General features: G+C 44.8%; 1 protein-coding gene across 1 annotated transcript in view; it reads left to right on the forward strand.

Moving 5' to 3' along the window:
• The window catches only part of tnrc6c2 (trinucleotide repeat containing adaptor 6C2), a gene marked incomplete at its 3' end in the record, with an annotated part of 36613 nt that extends 14714 nt beyond the window's left edge, over positions 1-21899 (forward strand). Inside the window, exons 4-22 of the mRNA XM_083909234.1 lie at positions 3605-3991; positions 10639-13113; positions 13659-13862; positions 14334-14503; positions 14626-14703; positions 14944-15001; positions 15116-15258; positions 15371-15517; positions 16436-16576; positions 16699-16818; positions 16914-16997; positions 17319-17607; positions 17722-17880; positions 17990-18181; positions 18291-18440; positions 19162-19377; positions 19981-20054; positions 20691-20830; positions 21527-21899. Coding sequence (XP_083765360.1) covers positions 3605-3991; positions 10639-13113; positions 13659-13862; positions 14334-14503; positions 14626-14703; positions 14944-15001; positions 15116-15258; positions 15371-15517; positions 16436-16576; positions 16699-16818; positions 16914-16997; positions 17319-17607; positions 17722-17880; positions 17990-18181; positions 18291-18440; positions 19162-19377; positions 19981-20054; positions 20691-20830; positions 21527-21899 — 5600 coding nt within the window. The remainder of the gene's footprint in view (positions 1-3604; positions 3992-10638; positions 13114-13658; positions 13863-14333; positions 14504-14625; positions 14704-14943; positions 15002-15115; positions 15259-15370; positions 15518-16435; positions 16577-16698; positions 16819-16913; positions 16998-17318; positions 17608-17721; positions 17881-17989; positions 18182-18290; positions 18441-19161; positions 19378-19980; positions 20055-20690; positions 20831-21526) is intronic.
• Between the last annotated feature and the right edge of the window lie 5665 nt (positions 21900-27564).

Below are 27564 nucleotides of genomic sequence, written 5' to 3' on the forward strand. Positions count from 1 at the left end.
CTTATTGCTGTGGATTTCTTCACCAGGAAACGGCACGCAATTTTCAAAAAGAGCAATAAACAAGGCATCAAAAAGGCAATTTAATTGTTTTATTTTTGAATTTTGAAAAGAAAATGCAATACATAAATGTTAGGAGCGAGTCATACCATTAAGTTTTAGTGGAGTCGTAGTTAGTATTTTTGATGGTATCTCATTTCTCCCTGTTACTGTAAAGAACTTCATTTATAAATGGTATATATTGCAATATATATTGATATTTTGCCCATTATTCAATCCTACTTTACCACCACCGTTCAATCGGTCATCTATCATGGATTAATTCTCAGTTTTTGTTTGTTTTTGGGTCGTTTACCTTTCCTCCATGCACACATACTTGTACCTTTCCCTCTCAAAGGAGCATTCATTCACATTACATGTTAAATTGAGATTACATGAGAAATGGCTGCACGTTACCCTGCTGCTAAAACAGCACTTCGCGCTGACAAATTAAAGATCATTTTACCAGTTTTCCAAACACAGAATAATGCGATTTGGTCATGTTTTTTTGACAATATGGCTTTAGGAGGAAATTAGACGTATGCACATGCATAAGGGGTGTGTAGCATGAATGCACTTGGACTACAAAACAGTCGGTTTTTATATTTTAGAGGGAAATGCGTTTGTTTGAGACGGCAAATTGTTTTGCAGCGATTGTGATTTTGTCAGGATTATGTACACACAACCGCGCCAACATAAATAGTCGTAAAAAGAGCACATTCAGCTCTGTTTGTACTCGGCTTTATTAGATTTGAAAAGCCTACAATTAAATTTCCTTTGCTCGCAACAAGTATGTGCATGTAATACGAGTGAATTCTGTTACGCAGATGTTCCTCGCCGTCGGGTGTCGGTGCTCGCAGCGAGACGCGTCCAAAGGTGCAAACTGCGTCCCGGTCGTCCCTTGGTCATTGAACAATACTCGCTTGATCGTAGTTGGTTACGCAATTCAATCTTTTACCGTCTTGCAGCAGAGGGGCAAGCGAAAGATCGTGTGGTGCAGAAAGAAAAAAAAGTTGCTGGAGTTAAACTAGATGAAAGTTGTCAAAAATAAATTGGAGTGAAGTGATGCAGGATTAGGAACTGGGAGATGAAAAGGAAAGATCAACGTGTTTAAAGGCAGCGTAATATAGCAGAGAACATCCGTGAAGAAACTGATATTATAGAGCAACCCACTGAGGGGAAAGAGGGGGTTGAGGAGAAGCTCACATGGGCGGGCAGAAGACGGGAGGAGGGGGGGGACGGAGTGTATTTACCTCCCTGGCGTCTGATTGGTTGAGGCTGAGTCAGGCGGGCTGAGCCGAATTTAATCAGAGATGTGCGTCACCAGCTGCAGTTCCAAGCCCATCAGATAATGCTGGGGGGGGGGGGGGGGGTGTAGTGTAGATTTCTCTCTGCCGAGCTCCTTCTCCCTTCGTGTATTTGACCACATTCTCTTCAGTGGCTAAAAAGCGGAGTGGATCTGCAGTGTGCATGTATGTGACAGAGGGCAGGGAAAGCACATGTCGTTCTCCTGCTGCACAGTGTTGTGTTTTGAATTCCTCTCTGTTGATGCAATTTCACTTCGTTTCCTGCTCGTCTCTGCTGTTTCTGTGTGTCGGCCATCTGGACTGGCGTTGAGAAGGGCTCTGTTTTTAGCCCGAGCTTTTCAGAGAGAGGCCTCTTGGCAGGCAAAAGTGAAAAGCTCTGCACTGCTCTGCTCTGAATTGACTTTAAACCTCCAGTGGGGCAGCATTTGCCAGTGTATGTCACTTAGTGGGTAATTGGCAGCACTGCAGTGCAGGACTAACATACGATGTGTACTTCTGACTCTGTCCGGACAGACGGAGGCTTTAATTAACCTTATTTCCATCCAATTTATTTCCTTTCCCTCTTTTCTCTCATAGCAGTATTTTCAAAAATGATGTTTTCATCATTCTCTCTCTCTCTCTGTGTTTTTGGAGATTGTTTGGCAGCTACATTCAATGAAAAGTAACTAATGTCAGTCTGAAATGTCTTTCTTTCCTTCTTTCAGAATTGTTCGGCAGAAATTGACTTATTTCCGTTTTGGTTTATGCCAGAAAGGCACAAAACTTGTCCCTTTTTGGGACTCTGAAAAGTCGCTAAATATAGCAACAAAGTCACGAAATTGGCAACACTGTTGTTTGTGTTATGATAACGTTCATTTTCTTCTTTAAATTGCCCTTCTTTTCCCCTGGCTTGGTTCATTCCATCTCTGTTTCTGTGATTGTACACATTACAGCGCCCCTAACAGGCCTTGCATAGGTACTACAGCATTTTTTGAGTCGTTGAGGGTTTTGTGTGGATGGAGACGTTTCCTGAAACGAAAAGTTTTTCAAAACGACAAAGCAAAAGACCTCCTTCGTCCCTTTTACATGTGACTATTAGTCTCACTATTGCTGCACTTTTTGTTTGCTAATAACAACACCTATCAGGCCAACACTCATTTAAAACTAACTGGTAACTGGTCAGTGCAGCCACAGGGGAAAAGGTCAAACCAGCAGAGAAAGGTGTGCGAGTTACTGCATCGATCGCTTGTGTAGGTTTACTTTTGGAATTAAGGGGGGGATGGCTTTGTCTGCAATGTTGGGGGAGGAAGGAAAGGCCAAGTCGCTGTAATGTCCTTTGTGTAAATTATGTGTGAGTGTGTGTGTGTGTGTGAGAAGAGGGTAAGGAAGAGGAAAGTAGCTTCTTCGTGCGTTAGTGTGTCTGTGTTCAGTCAGCAGAAAAGAATATGACCTTTTCATACTGCGTGTCTGTGGCACTAACATATGTTCAACAACAGGCTGCTCCAGGCGGTCTGCTTAAAGGGATAGTCCTGAATATATTGCAGTGCAGAGAGATAAACGGTTTGAATTAAATGCTGTTTTTTTTTTTTTTTTTTTTTGTTTTTTTAATAAATACCTGCTGAATACACAAACAAATATATTAACAAAGACTGGAGCATGTCATGTTTTGAAGGACTTTGTATAGTGTAACACATTAATGCCGTTTCCATGACGACTGACCGGAAAAAGACGCGTGAGGTCATGTGAATTCGGATTGTTAAAATGAGTCTCTAAAGTAACGCTTAACTTTAAAAACAGACGCAAACATACGCAGTACACAGGTACGCCGGTTATTTGTAGCGCTGCTCTTTTCCTTTAATAAACAGATCGCTCCAGTTTGACTGTAGGCGCGCTAACGGAGCTAAACGAGCTAACGGAGCTAACTGGTAAACGGTGCCTGGACTCCGGTGTCGCGGCACGTAAACATGACGCCACACGCGTCTTTTTCGGTCAGACGTCAACGTACGTTAACCTAGAGCCCAGCACTAACATTTTTTTACGATCACCACATTTGCTGCTCATCGTAATTTTATAATATTAAACTGTATTTAGTTCACAAAGGATGTTTTTTAACAGTCTTAATCGCTGTATAGAAGCTGATATTTCAACATCAGGACTGCTGTACTACTGTTCTTCTGTTATGTGCAGTATTTGCTCACCGTGAGTTAACCAAGACATTAATACCTTGCTGCCTGCATGTGTCTTTGTGTGTGCTTGTGTGCCTGTGTATTGTATCCATCCAGTGCCAGAGACTGCTCCCACTAAGCCCAGCCCCGGCCCACCTCAACACCTCCGCCCTGCCAGCCCCACGCTGCCCCACTCCTCCTCCTCGTCCTCTTTTTCTGGCAATGGCAACCGCGCCTTCTCCAGTAGCCAGCTCCCGACTCAGACTCCCCCTCAGCAGCAGCAGCAGCAGCAGCAGCAGCAGTGCCAGTTGTCTTCTGCCAGTGCTCGCTACCCACCCAGAGAGGTGCCTCCACGCTTCCGCCAGCAGGAGCATAAGCAGCTACTGAAGAGAGGCCAGCCACTGCCTGCAGGAGCCCTCAGTGCTCTGACCCTCTCCTCGTCCTCGTCTTACTCCTCTTCTCCTTCTTCTTCTACAAGTACCAGCAGCACTAATCCAAACCCAGGTTTGTCTAAGTGCAGACATTTTTGTTATTATTATTTTGGACCAGTCCTTCTTGGTGGTGGCTGTGTGCACATTATTTGATCTCAAAATACCATTCCCTCGTTTTCTTTACATGCACAAACACTAAGCCCTCTGTAGCCTGTGGTTGTATTTTAATGAACCCATCAGTGGCCTCCACTATCACTGATATAGAATATGCCTCAAGGTGCACATTGTGCACTGCCTTTTTGTGTATTTGCATGCAAGTATGGTCACGGGGGTATTTATATCCTTACTACTACTGCTGTACGCCAGCTTTGTCTTTATGTACACTTATTTTCCCTGGTTTTCATTCGGTATAAGCATCTGCTGAATGATTTACACGGACACAAAGATGGTGTCACTTCACATCTTCTAACACACAACACGCCGCTTCTTCGAAAGCAAAGATGCAAAAGGATTCTTTCTGTTTTTCATATTTCATGCTTTGAGCCGGAGCTAGCGTGGCCATCTGCTTGCTGCACCCTTGTCTCTTTTCTTACTTGCTTCTTCTTAATGCTCCTTTGCTTCTCTGCGCTGCCTTTCATTACTGACTCAACATTTGCTCGGAGAACGCCGTGCTCTTGGTAAACAAATGGGTAGCAGCAGCTGTGGTGCACGGCTAGCCAGTCAGCAAAGAGGCAACTGGTCCTTACATGCTGCGTCAAGACTCTGTGTCAAACCAAAGCTGTTGTTTTTTGGCAAGTTACTTCATTATTAGAACAGTTTGGTGGTTTTTAAGGTGTTTCTAGTGTATTTACTATGCAGGGATTGACGTTAGCTTTTACTTTTAAAATTCTTTGATCTTTTATTATGATTGGACAGAAATGGGTGAACGTCCTGTAGTGCACCATGAGAAATTATTATTCTGGGCCATAATAATGAATTGGACAGATTTCCTAAAGAGATATCTAAAGTTGAGTATAATTGGTCTGTTTTGTCCTTATTCTTGTCCTTGTTCAGCAGTTGTTGTCATGTTTGGCCTTTGCTTCACACTGGTTTTCCCAGGGGCCGCTGAGTACAACACGACCTGTGGCAAAACAGCCATTGGCTTGGTTTCCACCTCCTCTCATTGTTTTGTTGTCCTCAGGGCCTCCCATCTACAGCTAGTTCTTTCCTGCGTGCTCAGCTAATAGCCTGAAGCCAAATGGCCCTGAATGATTCTGTCAAAAATTTTCATTATCGATTCGAGTGTTTTTTTTCCCCACAATTTTCTGATTTACATCTTCCGAAACATGACTGTTTCCTCGTTTCTTTGCGCCATACATCAAAGAAACCATTAAAACTGAATTTTCTATAATATTTTACCGACCTAACAAGTACTCGATTAATCGATTCATCTGCATGTGCAAACACAACCACGTGTACGTATTGTAAAGACGAAGTGGTTGGGAAGCAGTAAGAACACTGACCTAGTTGTGTCCTCTCAGATCTATGTGCCTTGCAGGCCAGCTGGCTCACTTTGCATGCAAACACACACACACACACACACACGGAAAAACAGACAGTACATGTTTATAAGCCAGAAGTGCTGCAGTATGATTTGGAGGATGTCTGACGTACATTTGCACACATTCGGCTCAGAGTACAAGTAACGTTTGTGCAAGTGTGTGTATTTTATTGTGCGTTGTATTAATAATAACATCCCCAAAAGGCTAGTCGCACTCACCGCCCCACCCCCACTGTCTGAAAGACAAGGCCCTCCAGTTTCAAGGCCATTCACGACACTCCTGCACAACCTTCACTCTGCCCAACCCCGTTTAATTGTCCCAAACACCAGACAGAGACCCCCGTCTTTTCTCTCCTCCCCCCCCCCCCCCCGCCCCTCCGTCGCACCCACCATCCCCATCTCTCCAGCTGACTGGGGACCATTAAGTTGTCCAGAGCAGCCAGCAGCCGTCCAGACAGGCTTCCGAGTAGCAGGTGCTGGAGTGGGGGTCTCTCAAGACTGTGGGAACTGCAGCCCAACAGCTGTTTGCCAGTCACTCAGACAGAGCGTGTAACCAGAAGGCACTCTGCTGGGCGCTGTGAAACACTTAGCTCTTTCATCGAAGGCCTTTTGATGAGCAGGTAAATCAGTTGGGTTTTTTTGAGTATATATTATCACGCGTGTGTGTGGCTTTCTATGAGAAAGTTGATCTTATAGTTGAGCAGAAACTATGGTGGTAGGTTGTCAAATATTCCATCAGATATTCCTAAGACTACTACATGGGGTCATTATTGAAAAAAAACAAAGTCTGTGTGTGTATTCAGATCCACAAATGTGTAAAATAAATGTACAAATGCGCGTCGAGCCTCCGTAGCTGTTCAGCTCCATACCACCAGTGGGCGCAAGCACTAACTATATTGGCCACAGCTACCGTTTTAACCCTGACGGTGCGCATATTTTTTTATGAGATATTATCTCGTAAAAAAAAATTGTTAAATTGGTTAATAATTCCACCCATATTTTTGCTTAAACTATATTTCACGTACGGTGTTTTTGCTAGCGTAACAAGTTAGTTAGCTTAGCAGCAATGGCTTATCCCTCTCCTTCTCCTGCTCCCGCCTCATGTTTAGTTACTCCTCTGTCTCCTTTAGCGATCAAGATATTTGTAATAAGTGGTAGCTTGTTAGCCAGGATGGAGGCGGTGCTTAGTTAAGTAGAAACTCGAAACCGTAGAAGCTACGTCAGTTAGCCAGCGCCCTGTAGCGGAAGAACAGTGGATGTGGCGCTTTTCCAGTTGTTTATAATTATCTAATAATTACAAGATATTTTCTCGTTATTCAATATAAGATCTCATTAAAAAAAATACGTGCCCTGACGGAGAGAAAAGGTAGCAATGTCCAATATCGTTGGTACTAGCGCCCACTGGTGGTATGGAGCTGCACGGCATGTATTATCTTACACATTTGTGGATCTGAATACACACAGATTTTATACTTTTGCTGCAGTAATGACCCCCATACTACTAGGAAGGTATTGATTGCCCCGTGTGCTCAGGCTGTGACACTCTGGTGCAGAGGTTTGTGAGCGAGAATCACCCCCCCCCCCCAGTGGCTTCATTAATCTTGGCTCTGTCAGAGAAACTAGAGAAGTCACCATGGTCTCGCGCTCCTGTTTTACCTTTGCAGAGGTAAACAGGCATGAGTGATGAGCTTTGTAAACCCTCCTGTGACCATTCCTTCAGTCTCTCTCTCTTTTATTTATTTTTTTATTTTTTTTAGTCATCGCTTCCATGGAAAACAAGTACATGCCTTCTTGATGTAAGTGGGCGTAAAGCTCCGCTTAAAGAGGTATGGAAAGAGACTATTTGGTGACAAAGGACTACTAAATGTCCCCTCCTGCCTCTGGTCCTGGTAATTATGTCATCCCACATTTGGCTCTGAGAAAACAAGATTAGGCTGTGGCTCAGAATCAGACTAAAGAATCTGTTCACGTTTCTTTCCCACCGTCAAGTGCCTGTCCCTCCCCCAAGACTTTCCTGCATCTCCCCCACCCACCCTTACCGCCCTGTCCTCCTCTTATTCATTGTCCATGCCTTTCATTTTATGCAAAAGGAGGATATTTAATTCTTGGCTAGTTGCCAGTTTCTATGATGGCAGCTTGCCTCATTATTGACTCATCTCCTGCTTGTTTCTGCATTTGCTCTGGCAAGATGGATTCACGCAGCTTCAGTCTGTAGTTACTGCTGTTAAATTTAACTTTTTCATCGCGTAGACACTTTTAGTGTATTTATCATTAGGACATATTTGGTGTTTGTAGTACAGGATCTGTGAAGGAAACATCTTCCTATAGGAAGCACCGAGGGCCTCTTTGTTTTATTTTTTTGACCTTTTTTATACACCGAGCATTATCAGACGCTGGCCCTCTAATTGCTACCAGAATGAAAGCAGCATCACATTACTGACACATGACTGCGAGCAAGTGGATGGAAATTCTGCTTCCCCTTTCTTTGTTTTTCATGTTCGGCCTGCTCTGCTCTGCTCTCGTCTGCCTCCTCTGCCAAATCGCCGCTTTGCCAAGAATCAGCGAGACCTCTCTGTTGGAATGTCTGTATGGGCTGTTGAAAGTGGAGCACTTGAGGCGTGTTGAGGTGAACGGAAAAAAAATCTGCTCCGCGTTAGTCCACAACTTCTTTATGTTGACATTTGCCAGGGAAGACACAATAGGCTTATTGCCTATGAAATACAGCACAAACGTCTTACGTTACATGCTCCCAAGTGTTCAGACAGATATCAACTTTTGCTATTTACATTAGCGTTTGAACACAATTACACAAATAGCTACACTCGCTAAAAGAGCTTGTGGTTTGGCCAGGTGCCTTCCTGCAGACAAACTGTGCACACTCGTCTTTCCCTTTTATGTGTTTTCATTTTTTGGTTGATATATGATTTTTTTATAGCATTGTCTTTTAAAAAAGTGGTGCTTTCTAGTGCTTTCCAGACTCACCATGTAACCTACTTTTACACTCTTGAGGAAACAACGTGCAAATGAGACTCAATAATTTGGTTTTAATTCGTAGCTTCGTGGTCTGATAAAATGGCTCACCTATCTGCTCGTAGCATTATATTTGTCAGAGCTAGGTCAAAACAGGCAGAGTATATTCCTAGTCTTCTCTCTGCATTTAAATATAAGCCACTGAGAGCTTGTCTTGGTAACTAATGAGATCATCTGCTAGGGGTTTGTTTATTTTTGTGTTTACAATCTGGCCGTGAAGCTAACAGAAAAATTACATGCAACAGACACTTTATGTGATAGAACTAGCATGTACGTGTATATATAGTTTTTCTTTGTGTGCAACCGATTGCAAATGAACTGCAGACTCGTGCCTGAATGTGCAGACCATCATTCTGACAACCCTGGGTGATAAAAGCTGCCTGGGGAGTGGAGATAAGTGTTCTGAGGTGAAAATTGCATTCACAGCCGTTCGGTGGCATGTTGCGCAGTATTTTAAAGCTCCGTGTCTGCCAGTATTTGCGAGCGTGTCCACAAACCTGAAACAAATGGAGTCTGGCTTTTGACCACTGGGCGTTTGTCACACAATGGACAGCTTATAGCTATTATCGGAGTTACGGAAAATATGTATGTATGTATGGTATGGCGGCCTCAATGACCAAACCAGGCGAGTATTTTACCAACTCTGCTTGATATTTTTATTTGTATATATATACATATATATGCTCCATATTTAATGCACACTAGCCACCTTAAAAACAAGATTACTGAGCACTTTTGCCTACCATCTTCAACTTTTGCTGAATTTGCGTTTGCCACTAAAGTCGGATAAATATCCAGCTTCCGTGTATGCACTGCGGCTACTTAACACACATTAATTTCCCTCTCCTAAAGCAAGTTGATAAATTTCTTCCTTCACGTGCTCAGTTGGCCTGTGCGCTGGCCATTGGTTTTTCGGGTCCATTATACGAGGCTGGCTGAGTGGTTAGGATGTTTGCATGCTGGATCGATACCCACCCTGCTCTCAGCCACTACCATTAATAAGATTATTGATTAGCTGCCTCCCTCTGATTGAATACCCCTTTGCAGCATCGACTCGGTCTATTATTAGTTCCCCCTCTGATGGGATGCTTTTGTGCTTAATGAAATTGCGTGTGTGCGATACAATGCTGATTAGATAATTGTTTGAAAAATACAGTTTTTTTTGTAGCATCAATCTGAATTTGTCAATCATGCTTAGTCTGTAGTACAAGTCGCTGGATTGAAATAAAAGCTGTACATTGTGCTTGCAGAGAGAAGCCAGTAGACGTAGATGCATATTCACACAAGCCTTAAGGAATTCTTCTGTGGTTTCATAGTGCAGTGCAGTTGAAGGAGGGGAGTATGCCTGGCGGAGCGTAGGGGGGGTAGATGGATGGGAAGCCATCCTGGTTTCATTCCAATAAACGAGCGGCGTTCCACTTGGGCTTCCCTTCACAGCCCCAGTCAGCACAGCCACGATAGAGACGGATGAGCCTCTCACTGCTGGGTGTTAGTGGCCAGGGAGAGGAATTAATGGGTGAGGTAATGGGTGGGGGCAGAGAAGGAGAGATGGGGGAGGGCGCAGGTGGTAATAATAATAATAATAATAATAATAGTAGTGGAATATGGCTGCGAGCAGCGATGGCAAGACCATCCAAGATTGTTTTTTTTTGTAGAGGTCATCCTGATAGACGCTTGCTGTTCATGTGTCGGTAAAATCAGTTACAGAGACTGTTGATTTTAAATTATTTTGCCATGCACAATCCTGTGACATAACATACGCAAAATATGTTGCATATGCCAAAATGGCTGTACTACTGTCTAGATTGGGTCGTGGGTCACATAACGTAGAACAGGCTTTATGGATGTGCAACTATGTGTGAGTTTTGTGCATGCTTAGGACCCCAGATGTGTTATTTTTTGACGGAATTGTAATCACTCCTTTGGTTAAAATAGTTTAATAATTATGGCAGCTTTAATTGGGCTTTATTGCACAATCTTGTCAAGTCTAAACTGAATATCCCCCTCATTTCCCATTTCCACCCTATTTACCAATTTCATCTGTTACTGTATTTCTTGTTTTTTTAAAATTGTGTCTTTCAAACCATCACCTGTGTTGTTTTTTCTGCTTCCTTTGTCTCATCTTCTATTGTTTTCTCTCTCCTTTTTAGACATATCCTCCCAGAGTGGCCCTGGTGCCCAGTATGAGACCTCTCACTGGGGAGCCTCTTTGCCTGTTGACAGCCCGTTCAATGCCAACAGTTGGGACAAAGTGATCATCGACGAAAGTGACACGGAAGCCTGGCCGTCCATCAACTGCAATAGTGACCTCAGCCACTCTAAAGAAACAGAATGCCCCTTGGGCTCAGCTAGCTCCAACCCAGACACCAGTACTGTCACTACCACCAGTAGTAGTAGTAGTTTTCTGAGTATGGCCACAGGTGCCACTGGCCAGCAGGCCCACTACCCTTCTCTCAAAGTTAACAATAACATGATGACAGGACCGTCAGCCAACACACTTGGTAATAGAGGCTGGGGCTCCGATGGGAAACAAGATGGTATGAATGGCGGTCGAGGAGCACCCAATAACTGGGGCTCTCCCAATTTCAACTTAAACCTCAATCCCAATGCCAACCCATCTGCCTGGCCAGTTCTCGGCCACGAGGGTGGTGGAGGGGGTGTTGGCCCAGTGTCCAGCTCTCCGTCTCTCCCACCAGGTATTAATGGCAATGGAAACATGGGAAACGGGAGCCTAGGAAGTACAGATAATAGTGGTGGAGGTTGGGGCAGTATGAGAAGTCCCAACGAAAATGATCAACACCCTTCAAGCAGCACAAGCTTGTCCTTCAGTATGGAATGTGCTGACCTTAACTCTGATGGACCAAAACGCACTAAGCAAGCTCAGGAGCCTATGAGCCCTATCCATGGAATAACTGGCTGGGGAGGCCAATCGCCCACTGAATCATCCCAGCTCAATGGGGACACAAAAAGCAGCTCTTTATGGGGCGGTGGAGAAACAAAGACAACTGACTCATCCAAGGACTCAGGCTGGGACTCGGCTCCTTCTGGAGGCCATTCTGCTTGGGGTCGGCAAGGCAGTGGTGGTGGGGGTAGTGGAGGTGGTGGCTGGGGTGACTGGGGAAAATCCTCTGGGCCTGGAGATGCATCAAAAGGCTGGGACTCTGCAGATGCTGGTAGTTCAGGTCCCAGCCAAGAGCAGCAACCCACTTCATGGGGCCAGCAGCCTGGAACAGCCCCTGCAAGTGAAGGTAGTGGGGACAGCAGTGAAAGTCAGTCTCACCACAGAGACCGCTCATCCAGCATGGATTATACCCCTGTGCTACCCCGGCAGGACCTTGACCCTCGAGTGCTGAGCAACACTGGTTGGGGACAGACCCCCATCAGACAGCACACTGTATGGGAGATGGAAGAAACCAGTTCTGATGATGGAAAGAGCAACAGCAGCTCAGACACCATGGGAGGCTCCAGCTCTAATGGCATGCAACCATCTACCAATGGAGGTACCATCAACTCTAACACTGGGTCCAGTCAGAGACCTGGGTCCAACCAGAGGCCCGGCTCTGGGGGAAAACGTGACACTGTTGAATCACCATCCACTGGTTGGGGAGCCCCTCCACCTCAGCCAATCAAGACTGGATCAGGATGGGGAGAAACTCAGCAGCCGCACAGCAAAACCTCGAACGGCACTACAAGTAGCTGGGGAGAACCGTTGCCTACCAATGGTCCTAAAAATGGGGGCACACAATCCTGGGGGTCTGAGGATAAGTCACCTAGCTGGGATGATGATGCAATGAAAAGCCAGCCCACTAGCTGGGGAGAAGGCCCTAAAAACACCCATGGTTGGCGCAGCAGTAATGGAGGCTCCAATGGTTCCAATACAGGGGAATGGGGAGAAGGAGAGGTCAAGAATAATGGTTCCTCTAGTAGCATGTGGGAAGGAGAAGGAGGCAATGCAGGAAATGGTGGATGGAAAGAAAGCCCCAGGGGAGGAAATACAGGCGGAGGCTGGAGTAAACCTCCCCCTCCTGTTAGTAATGGTACCTGGGGAGAAAATTCACGTTCCAATGGCCCAGTGCAAGGAGGCTGGGGATCTTCCAAGCCCCAGGAAAGCAGCAGCAGCAGCAGTACTGGCAGTGGAGGAGGTGGCAGCATTGGTTCTTGGGGTGGTCCTGGATCTGTAAAACAGAACGCCCCTGGCTGGGGCAGTGTCCCCCCCAAACAACAGGACCAAGGGATGGAGCCCTCTGGCTGGGAAGAGCCCTCCCCTCCCTCCCTCCGCAGGAAGATGGAGATTGACGACGGGACATCCACCTGGGGCAATCCCAATAGCAACAGTCAGGCTGTCAACACGTGGGATCGTAAAAATCCCAACAATAACCCAGGCAGTAGTGGCCCACCCCCCAGTAAGAACGGCGGAATGATTATGCCCAACAATAACAACAACAATCACTCTATTGGTCCTGGTAACAACAATCACCATCACACCCACAACGTGCACCACCATCCCCATCACAGCCAGCCCCCAACTCACCTCCAACATCACGGAAACAACAATGGATCACCCAACAATGCAGGCTTACATGCAGGTGCTGGCCCCCAGGGTAGAGCCCCCCTTGCCAACCCAGGTAAGCTATTATACTTATTTTTGTAGTGTGAATCAGTGTAAATTGTGACAAAAACAGAACACAGCAGAAAAACTATACAAAAAAAATGTATTTATTTTTTTTACTGCAAAACCTGTATATGAAAAATGGAACATAGTGGTTGTTTGAAAATTGTTGAGAAAATCAGAAATGCTTGATATCATTTAGAAAGTGTGCACCATGCATTCCAAAAAGTCTATTATTTCCTCGTAACATGTTTTAATTAAATGGTGTTAATGACTTTTGAGACCATTTGAATAAACGATTGAATTAAATATGCAGATTAGTTTCACTCATCACTGTGTGAAGTGTTTGAAGTGTTACAGTGTTACGGTTCAGATAAGTCTTCTTATGACAAAAGTCATCAGCACCCAACACTTTCCTGTCCTTATTGTGAATAAGACCACTGCCCTCTGGTGTTTGCCATGTGAACTGAAACTGTACGAGTAAGCTGTTAAGAAAAAAAAGTCTCATAGAAGCATAGTCACTTTAAAAATGTCTTCTAAATTTGAACTCTTACTCTCCAGGTTGGGGAGAGCTTCCCAGTGTTCAGCCCAAATCAGAACCTGCTTGGGGAGAGCCAGCAGCTCCGACATCAGCTGTGGACAATGGTACCTCTGCCTGGGGCAAACACCGAGGGGGAGTAGGAAGCTGGGGAGACGGCGGCCATGAGTCTTCTGTGCCCTATGGTAGAGCCAACGTGCCCCCGGGTTCTGCACCCTGCAAGCCAGGTAAAAACCCCCATTGATGATTAAAAACTGATGTTGATAGAGTAATATAGGCATTTTGAAGACTAGTACACCATGATAGTTACTGTAGGCACCGGGTAACGTTTGTGTCCAGTGTTAAAGCAACCTTTGTAAAAGACCGATTGATGATTACTCCCAGTATGCTGCGTACACACTAATACCCTTCATTTAATGGAACAAAACAGGAATTGTCTTCAGACCTGAACCATTTGTGCCAATTGTCGAGCTCTGTGATAGCGCGAGTGTGTTGCTTGGATTAAAGCAATTCCACGCCTCGGTAGTTCTTGGTTCTTTTTTTTTTGTGCTGTTAGTTCGAAAGGGGTACAGTAACATGTTGGGGAAATATGTCAAATGGCAACAGTGACACCAAGTGGTCAGGTTAGGAATCGTCCTCCGCTCTTCTGCTTTACAAAGGTCGTCAAATTAATACCTTTTTATTTATCAATATTTCAGGCCCCAAACCTATGCAAGATAGCTGGGGGAATGGAGGAGAGGAGATCAGCATGTCGACCAGCCAATGGGATACGGAGGATGGAGACATGTGGAACAGCCCCATCTCCCAGGAGAACAACTCCTCATGCAACTCGTGGGGCAACGGGCCCAAGAAAGGCCCCCCGAGCAAGGTCAGAGACCACGCCTGACTTGAAGTCATACAAACGCTGGCAGCTATTGTTGTGTGGAATTGTTGTTGATTTGTTTTTGGGTTTTTTTTTTAATCACTGTTGTGATTGGGTTTTTTTTCCAGCCGAAGATGGGCAACAAGCCAGATGAGACCTGGATCATGAATCGTCTCATTAAACAGCTCACTGACATGGGCTTTCCGGTATGTATTTAGAAATGATTAAAAAAAGATGCACTCATGCATAAGATGACAAGTGTTCATTTAGGATTTTTACTTGAATATAGCACTCTCTGTATCTCTATCACCATCAAATAATCAATAAATCCATCTCTTAACCTACATTATCTCAAGGCACTGTACCTAGGAAGGCTGAGACCTTACAACTACTGTGTTGATAAAGATGTCTATAGGTAATAAGTGCTTTTTATCCATGTGTTACAGAGAGACCCTGCTGAGGAGGCTTTAAAGAGCAACAACATGAACCTTGACCAGGCCATGAGTAAGTTCATCGCCACGATTTAGCTCTAAATCTAGCGTTTGCGTTGATTAAAAACATGTTTAAAAATGTTGTTTCATGCAATGCGTCCTTTGAAATCCCCTTTTCTGCTTCCAGGCGCTCTGCTGGAGAAGAAGACCGACCTGGACAAGCGCGGCATGGGTATGTCTGATTACAGCAATGGCATGAATAAGCCCTTGATGTGTCGGCCCTCAGCACTCTCCAAAGACCACTCTGACCGCAATGCCTTTCTCGACAAGGTACGTAAAACGAGCAACTATTTATTTTGTGTGTTTTACATCGACATATGTGTATTTATATTTGTAATGTGTGGAAGTAACAGTTGTTTCGCTTTCGTTTGCTCCGTTCCAGGACGGCATTCTGTCAGACGATGCTCCCCCATCACCGTTTCTGCCTTCCCCCAGCCTGAAGCTCCCCCTGGCCAACAGTAGCCTTCCTGGGCAGGGTTTGGGACAGGGCAACCAGGGGCTGGCCATGCAAAACTTGAACAACAGACAGGTACAACACAACACAGCATCAGTGCAAAAAAAAAATCTGAAACTATTGGCTTTGCAGGATTTGGCAATAACACAAAAATGTCATTTCTAATGCCCACCTCCCAAATCTTTTCTATCACTCACTCGTGTGTGTAATGTGTGTGTATGACCTTGCCTGAAGTGTTAATTGAAATGGGTTAGTTGTGCTCTATCAACTATTAGCCCCAGAGGCGGTCGTGGCCCAGAAAAACAGCACTACTAATGTCCTTGAAGTCCAAACAAAGACACTGTGTTCAGGCTTTTGTTTTGTTTGAAAATCACTGAAGAGTCTCCTCCAGCAACACTGGATCAGAAACGAGGTTAAAGCCTCGACATGCTAAGTGTTTCGAGCCAAATATAAATCATTATTTAGTTTTTTTGATCTTACATGGCTGCTCTTAGTATGTGTTGTTGTGTATAAGGTGTATTTACAACGTGAAAGGCCGTGTTCACACAGGAATGGAACTAAATCAAGTTTCGGCATCATTTCAGGAAACGCTGTAGTGCGTAGGCCAGGCCTTTAAGTGGTGCTGTTACGCCACACCAAAAACAGAAGACGTTCTTCACATTATAATGTATGCAATCACACAGTTTCACAAAGTAGCTTGTACATGAAAATGCAAGGGTGGTGTTTTGAGGTTTTCGAAAAATACCACTTCAGGTTTTCCAAAATGCTGTTTCTGTGTGGACAAAATTTTCAAGTAAAAACTACCTTTGCATATTCAGACTTTTGATTTTGCTTTATGATTAAAGTGTTTTGAACGAACCCCAGCAAATTCCTTCAGACTTAATAGTTGGACGGTCAATTCTTGACCTTACTCTGTTCGCTGCTGTGTGTTGTTGCCGTGGTTACATTTTTTGAAGATGCATTGTGCCTTTTTATGACCTCTTCCAGTCACAGTTATCCAGTGGAATGTTTGGCAGCAGTGGAGCAGCACAAACCCGGGCCATGCAGCAGCCTCCTCCGCAGCCACCTGTGCCACCTCTCAGCTCCTCCCAGCCTAGTCTACGTGCTCAAGTGCCTCAGTTTCTCTCCCCTCAGGTAGACGCACATTACGCTACATCACATTACAGGCCAATTAGTACAAGTCCTAGTGACAATTTGCAATGACAAACTTTGTTGTCTCCCCTTTTCTGCCTCCCCCATTCTCACCTTCCTTCCAGGTCCAAGCACAGCTCTTGCAGTTTGCAGCAAAAAACATAGGTCTGAACCCTGCACTTTTAACCTCACCAATAAACCCTCAACAAATGACCCTGTTGTACCAACTTCAACAACTGCAAATTGTGAGTTAAACGTCATTTCCATTTACTGAGAACTTTGGTTGAATAGATCATGACGTAATCTTTATCTGTCCTTTGTTGTTCCCTTCGTTCCTCAGGCGTACCAGCGTTTACAAATCCAGCAGCAGATGATGCAGGCGCAGCGCAATGTTTCCGGGCCCATCAGACAACAAGAGCAGCAAGTGAGTCAACCGCAAATGCGTCAACATCATCATCACAAGTGCGATCGCCGAGGTCATTCCTTTTTGTGTGTGATTGCATGTGAGCTCCAACAGACACTGGGAGTCTCACATGATGCTGCGACCGTTGTAGATAGTTTGCAAAGGATATGCTCAGTCAATAACTTCTTCTCTTTTGTGAGAAAGAGAAAGAGTTGGTTCTCTCTTTTTGTTCCTCTTAGTTTCTTATAAGCTCCAATATTTCCATTCATTCCCTCCATATTTTGCCATCCAGCATACATTTGCCACCATATTAACCGATCACTCCTCCTCCTCGTCTTCCAGGTCGCACGTACAATCACCAACATGCAGCAGCAGATCCAGCAGCACCAGCGTCAGCTGTACCAGGCGCTGCTGATGAAGCAGCAGCAACTTCCCTCTCATTCCTCCTCCTCCTCCTCCTCCTCCTCGTCCTCCTCCTCCTCCGGCCTGCATCCCTCTGCCGGAGGCCCTGGCTCCGGCAAATCAACCCTGGACCCGTTCACGGGCCCGCACCACGCTCCGGGCCTCGTCGACACACTGCACACCAAAGAGCCGCCGTCTTCGCCCAACACATACAGCGCCTACACCCTCTGTGAGTACAGGACGGGGGGAAAGTGTCATATTTGCACATTATGCCTCTCGTGTTATGAATAAAATAAAATGAGGTGTTTTATTTTTTTGTGTGTCTGTGTGTGTGTGTGCACAGCTGGACTGAATCCAAACATGAATGTAAACTGCATGGAGGTTGGGGGCATGTCCCTGAAGGAACCCCCTCAGCCCCAATCCCGCCTGTCCCAGTGGACACACTCCAACTCCATGGACTCTGGCAACACCTCAAACATGGAGAACAACCTTAATAAGCACGGTCAGTTGCAGATCAATAACGTGTGCAAGCTGTGCACAAGTGCCTTTTTTTTTTTACTGTACTGTATTTTTGAATTAGATTTAGTTTAATTTCTCTTTGCTTCTTCTAGGTGCCATATCTGCTGCCTCTAACCTGGGCCCGCCAGGGAAGCCCCCCCAGCTCGAGGACTCGTACAGCCCTTACAATCTGATATCCAGCTCTGACTCCCCGACCAGCCCGCTGGTACCGCCAGACAGTTGGGGACAGGGCAAAAGCCCCAATGAAAAGATCTCCAATGGCACCAACATCAATTGGCCCCCAGGTAAGAAGAACTAAGTCATGACTGCTTTTATTCTCTATTTGGTTTTAGAAATAGTTTAAACTGGGTTGGGGATGTGACTGTGTGTTTTAACTCTCGTTTCTACCCTCAGAATTCTGCCCAGGCGTGCCATGGAAGGGCCTCCAGAACATCGACCCTGAGAATGACCCCAACATGACCCCCGGCAGTGTCCCGAGCGGCCCCACCATTAACACAAACATCCACGATGTCAACCGATACCTTCTGAGGGACCGGACTGGAGGTATGAACAGAAGTAAGGCCGTTAAACTCATTTTTTTTTAAACCGCCGCTAACCCCCTCGCTAAAGCCGTGTTTTGCATGAATGAATCTGATGTACGTTAATACTAAGACCAAGACCTCATTGTTTCCTTTCTGTAACGGTTCTCTGACACGGGCTTTAGATTCACTTTCTTGCGCTGGTGTTACTTTCATTTTTTTCTGTGATTCTGACACTCAAATTCACACCTAAACTTGCTCCGACAGTCAACAAGTCGACACCTTTAGCCGTTTGACAGCAATCTCACCTAAATGTGACCTCCTGCTATCTGTACCTCTTTCGCTCAAACCCGAGAATGTGTAGTGTATGTGCTTTAAAGGAAACGGTAAAGGAAGTCCTCGAGCATTTAGTTTGTTCCTGCCAAAGCGCTTTTGTGATGTTATTTGTTTTTTTGACTGTTAAATATATAAAGTGTTTCTGTCGTCTTTCCATTTTTTCAACTAAATTTGTGTCAGGTGGATGCACAGTTATGATTTAATTCAAATAAATCCTCGATTGATAGGAACATTATGTTACTTGTTGCAGTTCAGGGTAAATTTAAATTAACAGTAGGATATAAGTGGCTCATAACGGACATTTCTGAATACAACATTGTCCAATTCTGCATAATAATGAAAATTAGTTCCATCTCTAAATTCTGCGACTAACTATTCTCGTATCTCCGCATCCTCCTCTCTCTCTAAAGGTAAAATGTCCGACATGAAGTCCACATGGTCCCAAGGTCCAATCTCCCAGAGCCAGGCCTCTCTGTCGCATGAGCTGTGGAAAGTCCCCCAGGGGCCACGCAGCTCCATCGCTCCCTCTCGACCCCCACCAGGCCTCTCCAACCCCAAGCCCTCCTCCACTTGGGGCGGCAACTCGCTGGGTCTGGCCCAAGGCTGGAGTGGCTCGTACTCCTCTGGTGAGCCTATTTTAAAACATAATAATAAACATAAAGTGTCCACATTTCTGGTTTCAGGGTTTTTTCTCTCTTTACATGGACAGAATCTTGTTAAAATATGTTTTATTTACAATAGAAGTATGAAAGAACTAACTGTTGAACCTGCCGCACTAAAGCGGTTTACAGCAAAGGTGTAAACTTGATGCAGATCTTGAATGGAAGGCGTTCGCGACCGTGCTTTCGCAATATCTAAAGGTGCAAAATGTCATTCTCTCGGATGTTTAGATGTATAGGTGTGGCAGAGCATGCAGCTGTCAGCGTTCACCAAACAGGGCTGGGTTTTAAACTGACATCCTGAGGTTTACCGGCTCTGTCAAAAGAGAGAGCACCTTTGTGTATGTGACCTTATTCTGACATGACAAGCACATCAAAGAGGAAAAGGCAAAAAAACAACAACAAAAAACGCGTGTCAGTAGAAAATATTGTTTTGGCCTTCCATTCATACTATCTAACCTCAAGCTCCTGACGCTTTAACAAATGTTCCACACAGACAACAGCCTTCTAATAAAACATGTTATATTCTGAGTTGCATGGTCTTTAACCGCGTCTTTGTTTTGCTTACAGAGGGGACCACCTGGAGCACCGACAGCTCCGCGAGGACCAGCAGCTGGCTGGTGCTGAGAAACCTCACTCCACAAGTATGTTGCTCATATTATCATAAGAAGAAGCAGCAGATATGAGGAACTGTGGAAGATAGAAATCAGCTCATGAATCAGTTTATCTGTCGATTAATCTAATAACGTACGTGTAGGATAAGCAAGCGTTAGTGTGATATAAGAGGGAAATGAATTATGACTGAACGTAGATGACGTTCAGTCCGCGGGGTCTTAAAAAGTCTTAAATCCAATAATTTGAATTTAAGGCCTTAAAATGTCTTAATACTTTTATGGTCTCGCTTTGAAATGTTTCTATTTTTGAGGATGCGATAACATAACTAGAACACGGAACTAAAGTTAGGCCACCTGTGCTGCCCGGTTAGAATATACCCAACACCACTAGCTAGCGTGCTAAGCGCGCGCCGCGGTGTGTTACAGCTTAGCATAGCAGCGGAGACACAGCAAAGCCCAATTGCAAGTTCAACAATTTGTGGCTCCAATTTTCCTTGATGTCTTTTGTACTTTTTTGCCAGTATGGATTTGAAATGGGTCTTAAATTGTACTCTTTATGGTCTTAAAAAGTCTTAAATTTGACTTGTTGAAACCTGCAGAGACCCCGAGATGAACAAACTGCGACACGAGCAATAACCGCAACCGTTATCCTCTTCTGTGCTTCAGATTGACGGTTCAACTCTGCGGACCCTGTGCATGCAGCACGGCCCCCTGATCACATTCCACCTCAACCTGACGCAGGGGAACGCCGTGGTGCGCTACAGCTCCAAGGACGAGGCCGCCAAGGCCCAGAAGTCTCTGCACATGTAAGACTCGAGAAAAGGGAGCTGAGATTTTAGAATTCCTCTTTTTTTTTTTTTCACCAAGCAAAGAAAGTAAAAAGGAAACTAAGCTTCTTCTTGTAAACGGTGGTTGGATTTCCCTCAGATTTGGTTGAGGTCATGGTTGGCCGTAGTTGTTCAGGAAGCAAAAATACAACAATGAGTGACCTTTCGTTTTTCACGAGCAGCTGCAGGAATTGTCCTCGGGGTGTTTTAGAGCTGCAACTAACGATTACTTTCGTAATCGATTAATCTGTCGATTATTTCCTCGATTAATCGATTAATCGTTTGGTTCAGAAAACGTCAAAAATGTCAAAAAACGTTGATCAGTGTTCGTCAAAGCTGGAAATGACGATCTTGTTTTGTCCACAAACCAAAATGATTCAGTTTTAATGATTTCTTTGTTTATGTGGAGCGAAGAAACAAAGGAAATATTCACATTTAAGAAGCTGAAACAATCAGAAATCTGGTTTTAATCATGTAAAAAAGCTTCAAACCGATTATCGTTTCAGCTCTAGGGTGTTTTCGAACTCAAAAAGAAGAGTGAAATCAGTTCAAAAACGTCTGTCAGGTGTATTCTGGCCCATGTTTACACACAGTTTCAGTTCCTTATTTTTTGCTCGGGTGGGGGTTTATTTCACCACCGTACGACGATTGATTTCCTCTTCTGTCCTATTCTAGGTGTGTGCTTGGAAACACCACTATCCTGGCGGAGTTTGCCGGAGAGGACGAGGTGAACCGCTTCTTTGCACAAGGTCAGTCGCTAGGGGCAAACACCACTAGTTGGCAGGCCAACCCAGGAACCAATCAGAATCGAATGGGAGGGGTAGCACACTCCCACTCCCATTCACTTGGCCAGTGGAGCAGCAGCAGCAGCGGCGGCGGCGGAGGTGGTGGAGGAAAGCCCAGCGGCGGCGACCTGCTGTGGGGCGGCGTGCCCCAGTACTCCAGCCTGTGGGGACCGCCCAACGGAGAGGACGCCCGCGTGATCGGGAGCCCGACCCCCATCAACACCCTGCTGCCTGGAGATCTACTGAGTGGGGAGTCCATGTAGGACGACGCCACGTTACACTAACAAGCGCCGGGTTCATGTAAGCCATCGGTGGGTGGAATCGGAGAAAAGAAAATACAAAACAAACAAACAAAAAAAAAAAACAACAGGAGCAAAACCCAAGCAAATCATGTGGCGATAATCAGTATCAATTTCAACTGTTTTGAACTGTGAATTGTGATTCAGAAGGAAAGGAGGGTCCCTACAACACAGACTTCAGCCTCCGCTCCTTCTGTTTTACCTTCGTTTTTTTTTAAAAATGGAAAAAAAAAAAAAAATTCTTTCCGTTTTTAGTATTTTTGTCAAAAACAACAAACTGAAATGAGACACAACAACACAAAGAAAACCTTTCAAGTATTTTTTACGTTTTTTTTTTTTTTTTATCCATATAAGTATACATGACGTTGTGTGTGTGAAGTGTGTTTAGGAGAAGAGAAGCAATCAAAGCTGCCATCTGAGACTTTCCCTTTCCCTCCAAATAATAACAATAATAATAATAATAATAATAATGAAATAAAATCACCCCAGAATAAGACTTTAAAAAAAAAAAAAACGACCATTCCCAGCATGTCCATGGCCAATGACCTTTACTCGTTATGTTTAACGTTGTTTTCCTCAGCACTGATATAAGCCTTAAGTGCTCTCTGGCCCAGGTCCTTCCCATGTCGCCTTTTTCTTTTATCTTTTTATTTTTTAAAAGTTGATTTTGTAAGTGAAGAAATGGCTGAAATCTTGCACAGTTTCACCTCTGAGCCAGCAAATGGTAACAGGACGCGATTGGAGACCAACTCTCGTCACTGGGCGGTTAGAAGGCCTGGCCCAGAATGTGACTGGCCCTACCTACCAATCATCAGCTTAATGATTTAATTTGTCTTCTCAAAAGGGATTGCTCAGCCGTTAAATTAAACCTTGTTGTTATTTTCCTCGTAGGTGTAGATCCAAGCGCAATTTTTATACGTCCGTCGCAACCTATAAGCTGAGAGAAGATTATTCGTCGACCCGTCGTTCGGTTTTGTTTCCGTACGTGACTCTTTGCGTGTCCGTCGGCACCCAATCATTCTGCGTCTGCAAAGCCCAGATCCTCCTTCTGTTGAATTTTCTAACGTCCTTTTAACTTTTGTTACGAAGCCCGGCAAGTCCGTACGATCGGGGGGGAGAAAAAACCGAACACAATTTCACCCGCGCGTGACGGTTCATTGTGCAATATATACCCCCCCCATAGACTCTTCTTCTTCTTCCGTCCACACTCGACGTCCGTTGGAGCTGGTTTCTCTTCTCAGCAAAAAGACTTTGGAACAAAAAAACTTTTCATAACTTGGATTCCCTCCATTCGCTGCCAGTCCCCCCCCCCCCCCCCCCACACCACCCTGAAACTGTTGGGAAAACTCTGCAAAGAGGAAGAAGAAGCGACTTTTGAACACGATGCATGCGGCAAGCTGTACTAAAGAGTGAAACTGGGTACGGAACAAATAATGCAACAACTTCCTCTCTGCGTGCCACAGCCACACCCAACAGAGACCGACTCCACAGTGGGATCGGAGGCTTCTGGGTATTCTGGCACGATACCAAATAAGAGGCGGGGGGTGTTTTCTCCTTCATGCAGTAGACCCCTAACGAGCGTCCCTCGCATTTTGGTACTGTATCGACAGAAGAGACTTTTATACGTTCAAAGGGTTTTTATCAAAGCACTTACGAAGAGCGAAACCGCTTCGACTGCAATCCACTAAATCAAAGACAGGAGCGGCAAAAAACACGGACGACAACAAAACGACGTTAAAAGTACTGTATCCCGTTTCTTGGACACGTGTGTGTAGCAGGATGAAGAGAAAACTCAAATGTACCTTTTTGACTTTTGGGCGAAGGGGGGGGGGGAGGGGGGGGGGAAACTGCAGTGTGATATTTCCCCCCCTCCAACCCACACACACACACACACACTTACAGACAAACACACACCTTCTTTGAACTTTAAGAAAGTAAGTATCACTGTTACTCCAAATGTTTCGCCTTGTTCCGTTTGGAGGCTCCAGACTCGATGAGTCAGAGTGGGGGGTGGGGGGTGGAGTGTCCACTGAGTGCCTCTGTAATGTCGTGGTCCTCTGGGTGTCGAGCGGCAGCCCCCCACCCCCCCCCCCACCGTTCTCCTCCTTGGGCTGCTCCACTTGACCCCCTCCCTCAGTTCGGTGGATCAGTGGCTCCTCCCAGGACTGGCCTATCATGGCTCTCTCTCCCACAGGCGGCGTCTCTAACCGGGGGGCCCCGCCTCCACTCAAACCCTGCCGTCATACCCCCCCCCCCCCACTCCTCCTCCATCTCTGAGTTCTTTGACACAAAGATCACATTAGCTGGAAGATGTACTAGTCATGTTTCTGGAATTTTTTGCCAGTGTGTTTTTTTTATTTTCATTGTTGTTGTTATTGTTATTGTTGTTGTTGTTGTTGTATTACATGCAGTGGTCTACAGAAATCCTGGCTGCTGAACTTAGCCCTTCACTGTTCATATGCAGAAACACTTTGGTCAGAGGTGCCTCTGTATGTTCACCCTGTGCGCCGTCGAATTCCTAAAACGAGGATCGACGCTCGCAGACCAGTTATTGATTGTCTTATTTTTTTATTGTTTTTTTTTTTTTTACTGATCATTACAGCGTTTGACAGTATTCTGTAGTACTTCCAGGTTAGTATCTTGAGATGTGTAAAAAAAACTAGGGTGTGGGTGCGTGTGTCGCTCCAAGCTGCTCCGCCTGCCCCGCCAGGCTGTCCCCACCCCCCCACCACCGTTTCCCTTTGCCTAGCTGCTACGCTATAACCTCCTCCTCCTCCTCCTCCTCCTGCACCTCAACCAGACCCAGTAGCACGGGCACTAACCAGGCACCAACAGGCCCTCGTATCTGTTTCTATGCAAAAAAAGACTAGAGGCTTGAAAGGGCCTTTCAGCAAACCCTGACGCTCTCCGTCAGCACTTCGCAGCGGCCGCCGTATCCGTAAAAGCTCGGCCGTTCTTACGAAAGTCCTGCAAACTTTCGTCAAAGGCTCGGCCTTTTTTCTCTCTGCGCTGAAGACACTTTGTGTCCAGCTTGATCTCAGGGTAGGGGAGTCGATGATACCAAGTATGAGAATGCAGCTCTCCGTATCCGTCCCTTTCTACTGTGAGAGCAAAGTCTTTAATCCTCAATTGAAAAGGCTGCGCATTCGATTCCTTTTCTCGCAAACGTGGCCTCGATGCGACGATGTGTTTTAAAACGACGCCAATGTCGCGTGCCAACAAAGATTTGGGGGCGAGTCGCGCTGCGCTCGCGTTTCCCTGTTCGGAGGAGATTCGATGACCTTTGCGGAGGTGGCAGCGTCGGGGGGGGGGGGGGAGGACAGGAGGGATCAAACACGTGGGGCGGCAGCAGCATCCTCACCCTGAAAAAATGACTGAGATTCTTTTTTTTGTTATGCTTTTATGGGGAAACGACCCCCGCCACGCTAAGGCCGAAAAAATCGACTCAGTTGTGCGGGGGTTCCAGTTTGCTACAGTGCACAGTTGCTGATGGGTAATCCCGGGTACATATTTTTTTAAAAACCAAAAATGAAAATTGCATTTTAACGTCATTTTTATGAAGTTTGACATAAAAATCTTTTAAAAAATGCGTAAAAAAAATCTAAGTGATAAAAAAAAAAAAAAAAGATGTATATGTTAAAGCTCTGCACTTATAGCTGAAACGTCTCCGGTCATCAGCTTCTACGACCACCATCTAAAGGACGTAGACCGCTCGGTGGCCGGGGTGCCTTTTTTTGTGGATGCTGTATTTATCTCATGTTTTTTTTTGTTGTTTGTTGTTTTTCTTTACGTTTGTGTTCCTCGCTCAAAGCAGGACTCAGCTGAACTGTACATTTCCACAGACCCAGATGGCTTTGGGCTCACTGTATCAGCCTCACTCCCCTCACTCTGCATCAGCAAGAGGTGGAGGGCGGGCGGGCGGGGGGGGGGGGTGCATTTCAAGAGGTACAAAAAGTCTTAAGGAGCATTTTTAAAAGAAAAACGTTTAAAAATGGAATAAAAAAAAACAGGAAAAAGGCTACCTTTTCAGGACGCGCAGTCCTGCAGCACACAAGCAAAAATCACTATTGCCTGTTTCTGTAACTGCCTTTTGATCCAAGCTCAGACAGACCCAATAGCCCGAGGACCTCCCAGCATCCTGTACTAACTGGAGAACCCTGACAGTGACGTGGGTTTTCCCGTGCTGCACCAGCATCGAGAGGCTCTCCTCTCTACAGCTCTTGTTCCAGAGAACGGTATATAATGTATGTATATACCAGTACATATACGTGTATACTGTGAGTTAACGCTGTGTCGTTGAAAAAAAAACATTTCTGACTTCTTGGATCATAACCTCTGAATTTTTTTTTTTTTGTCGTCGTCGTCGTTTTTTTTTGTAACGTCTTATTTTAATACAACTGAAAAAAAAAAAAGTTTAAAAAAAAAAAGAGCAATATGTATTTTCCCCGCAAATAAGTGATAGAAAGGAGAGAATTGGGGTCGGGTGTAAACTGATACTTGATTTGATTGAAAGCTGCATCGTCGTTATATGGAGCTGGATATGCACGTTCTGGTTTTTTCGATGACATATTGCAGTACTTTTGAAGTGCTCGTACTGTATATATGTGTATTTGTGTTGTTTAAAAATGACCCTGTTGTCTAAAAGCCCCCCCCCCCCCGCCCTCTAACCTGAATCACCTGGTTTGATGCACATTTTTACCCAGTTGATGAAAAAATCAAACATATCAAAAACAAAACAAAAAAATATTGAACGCAAATACTTGAATCATGGAGCGCCAATAACGTAATGTGAAGTCCTTTTTTTTTTTGTTCTCTCCATCTGACAGGTACACCCGAGGGGCTTTTAGAGGATAACTAAAAAAAAAAAAAAAATATTATCGCATTAAGTTACAAAAAAAGTCATCGTAGATGACGTCGAGTCGGATGTTTGTGTGAACGTGTGCGTGCGGGGGCACACGTCCTGCTGTCCATGTTCAGTTCCGCTCACTATGTTTTTGTTGTTTTTTGTTTGTTTTTCTGTCCAAAAAAACGAATCTCGCAGACGTTTATTATTCTCTTCTAACGTTGCACTGAGTGTCTTTCGACCCCTCGCTCAGCCAATCGCAGACGGAACCCGGTCTAAGTACGGGAGGGGAGATGGTGACAATTCACGTGTACATGTTTACTCAAGGACTTAATGGATTTGTTTTTATTATGATGATTATTATTGTTATTATTCTATCTGTAAAAAGTTTATCTACCTTATAGTGGCTTTTATTGTGGAATAATCCAAATACAAGGATTATTGTTGAGTATTGCACCATTTTTGTTTCCACTTATAGAAAAAAAGAAAATAGTAAAAAAAAAAAATTATAATAAAAGAAAAACAACAAAAAAAACTACAAAAATGGAGTAAAAAAACAAAGAAAGAACTGTTGCCATAGATAGATGTAGAAGGAGTTAGTGATTCCCGTGTTAACGATGACGAGGGAAATGGAAAAGGGATAAAGTTTGGGAGGTGAGTTTGTTACAGGACTCATTTCAGAGGTGCCTAACTTTTCTGTTCTCGTTTTTTGCAAAAATAAAAAAAGCCACTCGTCGTTTACAAGCGTTTCGTTTGTCTGAAGTTCAAGAAGAAGAAGAAGAAAAA

Source organism: Microchirus variegatus, assembly GCF_963457635.1.
Source record: "Microchirus variegatus genome assembly, chromosome: 23".
Lineage (NCBI taxonomy): Eukaryota > Metazoa > Chordata > Actinopteri > Pleuronectiformes > Soleidae > Microchirus > Microchirus variegatus.